General features: G+C 37.4%; 1 protein-coding gene across 2 annotated transcripts; it reads right to left on the bottom strand.

Annotated features, from left to right (window-relative positions):
* Positions 1–925: 925 nt before the first annotated feature.
* Positions 926–4393, bottom strand: LOC116121982. Of its 2 annotated transcripts, none has more exons than XM_031407885.1 (8): positions 3888–4393; positions 3569–3670; positions 3383–3448; positions 3218–3283; positions 1649–1966; positions 1492–1576; positions 1177–1345; positions 926–1093 (listed from the first exon to the last, which is right to left on the bottom strand). In XM_031407885.1, exons 1-8 carry the CDS (start codon positions 4269–4271, stop codon positions 1033–1035), a joined length of 1251 nt encoding a protein of 416 aa, XP_031263745.1. In that variant the 5' UTR covers positions 4272–4393; the 3' UTR covers positions 926–1032. The 2 variants fall into 2 exon arrangements, with proteins under 2 accessions (XP_031263745.1, XP_031263746.1); XM_031407886.1 differs by having other exon boundaries at positions 1492–1561.
* Between the last annotated feature and the right edge of the window lie 345 nt (positions 4394–4738).

The following is a 4738-nucleotide window of genomic DNA, read 5'->3' as shown; positions in this document are numbered from 1 at the left end:
AGTTTGAGGATTTTGCCTGGGACAACATATTATCTGTTTTTAGACTTTCATAAGAGACAATGAGATGTATATTAACGAGGCCTGAACAGAGTCACGAGTCTTACAATTACTCAAAGCAAACGACATAATTGTATAATTTAATTGAAATAATAAGACGAAGGGAAGGACAATTAATGTTTGTGAAACAGACGGACAGCCAGCAACTGGCATTCAAATAACACTATTGACAGTCAGAAATGATGATGATGCATAAGAGTTAAGACTTCTCTATCTACGAGTGTTCAGAAGGGCATTGGAATGGGGTTCTGGTCAATTCAAACTGCTAACTTTTCTTACAATCCCTTAATAGGTGGAGGTGAAGACAGAATTTCAAACTGTGACCAGAGCAACACTTCCTGATGGTTCAATTTCAAACCAACAATAACTTGCCCAAGCCTCGGGTTAAGTATTTATCTTAAGACGTCAAACTTTTTAAGTCCAAAGGCGTTCAACAATTACCTGGAAGATAATTGAAGGCAATGAAAAGCACCACCAAGAGTAAATCCAATGGAAATTGATGACAATCAACTGACACTTATAATGGTTGGTTACCAAAATCAAAGGGTTCCAAAATAGTTCATTACTGGTAACAGGAGAGAGCACTCTTCATTGCCGAAACCACTTGCTTACCCTTTTTTCAGAACATACTTACCCTTTTAATCAAAAGGCCAAAGGACTTGCCATTAGGTATGAAGCTTTCATATATAAATATATAAGATTATGCATGAGATGGCAAGAACATTACCGCAAGTAGTAATATCATAGGATGAGAATCATTTGACAAGTTCAAGTCTTCGAAAGGCAATAACAAAATAAGCGATTACAGAGTTGATTTTGACCATTTTTGCTCACTACCAGCTAGTTAGAGGCATGTCCAAAATACCACCTACACATTCGAGGCTTCGAAAGTGATTTAAAGAAATACTAAAGCTGGCAGTTAATGTAGCTGCACTAAGTCCAAGAGGTTAAGTAAGTACATCGGTCCAGTAAACTTCAGAAATCCTTCCTTTCAAGCTTGATATCATCACCATGGACGTTTCTTCCGGTTTGCATGCTGTTCACAAGCATATGCCAAGAAAAACTAAGCCATGCATATCATACATTCAAGAATTACATCTTATTCAAAAGTTTCTTTACCCAGTCAAGTGAGGGGAAAGTATAAGATTGCACTCCATATTCTTCAAGTGCACACCTTCAGTCTGGTCTCTACCTATCATGCATGCTTCTAATGAGCCGCTGTTCTTCGCAGCAGAAGCTTGTGTATTAAATGGAAGCAAAGCTGTAGATGTGCTTCCAATTTCAAATTCTTTCAACACATAAAACCATGTCAGATAGAGGTTAAGATCCCATTTAAATATATAAATGATATGAAATGTATCAAGGAGCTGCTTCACAGCTACAATCCTCTTGCCAAATTATCTAGTAAATGAATTGTAGACTAAGTGGACACACCTGAGGGATTTGTCTCTGAATGGTTCACATTTAGTTGTTGATGTTGCAACATGTCTTGCCCACTTGTTACCTTCACATTGCAAACCTATATTAGATTTGTGCATGTTACTCTGTAACTCCAGCCATAATTACTCCTAGAAGTGTCATTCAGGCTTACCCCAGATGAGGTGCTGAGATGGAAGGGACCAAAGTGAGTATGGACGATTGATGAATCCAACCCAAATGAGGTTTCTGAATTGATCATACTTGACATATTGGGTACATGTAGCCGATTCAAGGCACTGCAATGGCTCGGCAGACTGATGATGTTCTGTGACGGAGTTTTTTGGTTCAGAGTAAGTGTTCCTGTTGTGTTCATTTGCGGAGATCCATTTTCCCTATTAAAATCCATTCTCACTTCAGAGAGTTGAAAATGCTGCACCAATGCAGGGAAGGCCATGGGATTTAAGGTAAATCCATTTTTCAGTGTTAATACCTGAAATGTAAACCACAAAGTAACAGGTCAGAACCAAACTCGGTTATCATCACTGCTACTTATTCATCCACTCTGTTTGTTTAGGCAATTTCAACAGGATGAGGGAGAAAGAGATTATGGAACTTATGTTCAGATCAAGAAAAACATCAGTAAAAACTATTGCATTGTGGTCTTGTCCTCTAATTACGCCTAATTTCATTTCTTACTCGAATTTCCTGGAACTCTTGAGATTTTGTGAACTTCACATATCTGGTATAAAACTTAAAATTCAAGGACATCTTCCAATTGGCTCATAATGAAGGGATTGGAATTCAAATCCTGGATTTTTGAGTTGAGAGAGAGCAATATGTTCGAAATAAAAAACATTTCTTCGGAAACGTAAACAACATAGTCATAGTTTTAAGCAGTAAAAGTGATAATGACAGTTCTTTTCCTCCAAGCAAGAGAAAAACTATCAATATCTATCCAGATTAAACTCAGGCATGGTTTCTTAGTAATCTTCTTTTATCATATCAATGAAGAGATTCAAAAGAGATTGATTTGTACTGACTTCTGGAATTATAAAAAAAACTTTTGCCAGGGCCAGCTTATTTTGAGACAACTACAAGACACCTTGCAATGTTAGAACTGTACCAAAATAATCTTTCCTCTTCCTCGTATTATCTTGCCTTAATTATTATGTGTTAAGCATTTTGTGTGTAGCAATCTCTAAGTCAAATGATACATGTTATTGCAACTAGATTTCAGGACTAAATGTCTAAAGTAAGGTTCCAGTTAAATCTTACATAGAAGTTCTTTCATCTTCAGTCTTAACAGTCCATAAATGGGTTATAGTCATCAATCAATTTATCTCAGCTTAAAATTATGAATCTCTAGGGGCCATTGCCAGTCCAACAGCAAGTGCAGTGGTTTCACTTACAAGTGTGAGGGATTAATGCTAAGAATAAATCCAGAAGGGTAGGACTGGATGTAGATCAGCCCTTCGAGAACTTGCTTTGGCACAAACGGCACAGGTCAGGCCCTTAACAACGAAAACCTCTCAAAATACGCTGCAACAACTTTATTAATGGTATCCCCAGGGTCCTCATTTCTTAATCCTCAGCACCAATCAAGTCAACTAGTTAACCACAAGTCATTTAACAGCTAGTATGGAGATACACTCAAATTTTTAAGACTAAGGTGTCAATACCAAGTGAAGGAGCAAAAACAACATAAATACAGAATAAGACAAAATTAAGATGAAGCACAAACCTGCACCTGGACCTGAAGCTGCTTGAGGTATTCGATTGCTTCGTCAAGCATTGATGCCTTGTCTGTCTGTTATTAACATAAAAATACAACGATGAGCTAGTATTCATGAAATAAAAGCAATCAACCCCGAAAAAAGCCAAACTTGTAAATTTGAAATTTACTTACCTTGTTAGAGTTTGGAATTAAGTTCTGCAATGCTTTCATTTTCTCGTTAATCCTGCTTCTCCTTCTCTGTTCAACAAAAACTCAACCCGAAGCCATTAAATAACGCTTAAAATAAAAAATTCACAAAGAAAAATACCTACTACACACTTAGAACAAAGCATAGATACACAAGTGACAAGCCACCACCTTTTCCGATAAATTGTGCACCTCTGCAGCTCTTGTTCTCTTTGAACCACGAACAGTAGGTGGCTTTGGTGAAGCATGATGAGTCAAAGCTTCAATAACCTCCTGCGATTAAGCAATTGAGAATCAGTTGAAGTTTCAGACAATTCAACTAAAAAATTAAAGTTTCTTTGTCCTCAACCCACATTTTATCAGCAACAGAACAGTGACTAAATCTAAAAACCACCCAAAGAATTCTACTTCTCTCAACTATTCCATAACTTATTCTAGACTTAACCAGCAAACAAACATAGCAGAAAAAAAATATAAAAAAATGAAATACCTCACTTTCACAGTCAGGCTCATTAACCGTTTCGTTCTCAGTAACTCCAGCACTTAAAGACAGCACGTTATCTCCACAGACTTTCACATTCCCCAATAAAAGCTCACCAGTGGACAACATATTCACCGGATCACCGGTGAAGAACCCTTGTGAAGTGATCAAAGGCTGAGGAATGTTATCCAGTGTGTACAGCCCAGTGTCAGCCATAACACAAGAAGTAGTGTTTTTGGATGGTGAACGGTACATAAACTGATGAAGAAACATAGAGAATTCATCTTGAGCCTGGTTATTAGAAAGAAAAGATGAACCTCCGGAACATAAATTAACGTTGTCGAAAATTTTGGCATTGTCATGGAAAACATAATCATACAGATCATCTTCCATTTTGGTTTCTCTTTCTTTTTTTTTTTTCTGGGTTTTGTTTTCAGTTACAAGTTTGTTTCTTGGTTTTCTCTGGTTGCTTTTGCTTGCTTTTGTCTTCTTATTATCAAAGAATCCTTTGCATTTAGCAGCAGCAACAGAGTTGAGAGTTTTGAGACATGGTGGGCGGGGTTGTTTAAGTTAAACCAACCGGGTAAACAGTGATGGTTACGTCACGCGGCAGTTTGAGCGAGTGGGAAGCTTCTGACAGTGATAATTATGAATTTAGCAGGTTCTGTTTAATAGGTGGCATGTAATGAGTGGTCTGTTATGTGTTTAAAATGACGGGTGGAGTTGGGTAATAAATTGATTCTGTCAGGTGAAGTCCACTCACACTCACTTCCCTGTTGCACGTGAGTCGCACTAAAACAGTAATGCTAACTAACATTATATTATATTAAATTTTACCTAGTAACTCTACCACTGCCGCC

The sequence above is a fragment of the Pistacia vera genome, unplaced genomic scaffold, assembly GCF_008641045.1.
Source record: "Pistacia vera cultivar Batoury unplaced genomic scaffold, PisVer_v2 Contig1295, whole genome shotgun sequence".
NCBI lineage: Eukaryota > Viridiplantae > Streptophyta > Magnoliopsida > Sapindales > Anacardiaceae > Pistacia > Pistacia vera.
Note: the sequence above shows the minus strand (reverse complement) of the source record. Positions and strands in the feature narration are given on the sequence as shown.

What these genes read in the sequence shown, in the direction of transcription:
- LOC116121982 (XM_031407885.1), bottom strand. Translation starts at nt 4,271, where the DNA reads ATGGAAGATGATCTGTATGATTATGTTTTCCATGACAATGCCAAAATT. An exon ending in AGCCTGACTGTGAAAGTGAG is followed by an intron (nt 3,671 to 3,887) that starts GTATTTCATTTT and finishes GCTTAATCGCAG; the next exon opens with GAGGTTATTGAAGCTTTGAC. An exon ending in TGCACAATTTATCGGAAAAG is followed by an intron (nt 3,449 to 3,568) that starts GTGGTGGCTTGT and finishes TTTGTTGAACAG; the next exon opens with AGAAGGAGAAGCAGGATTAA.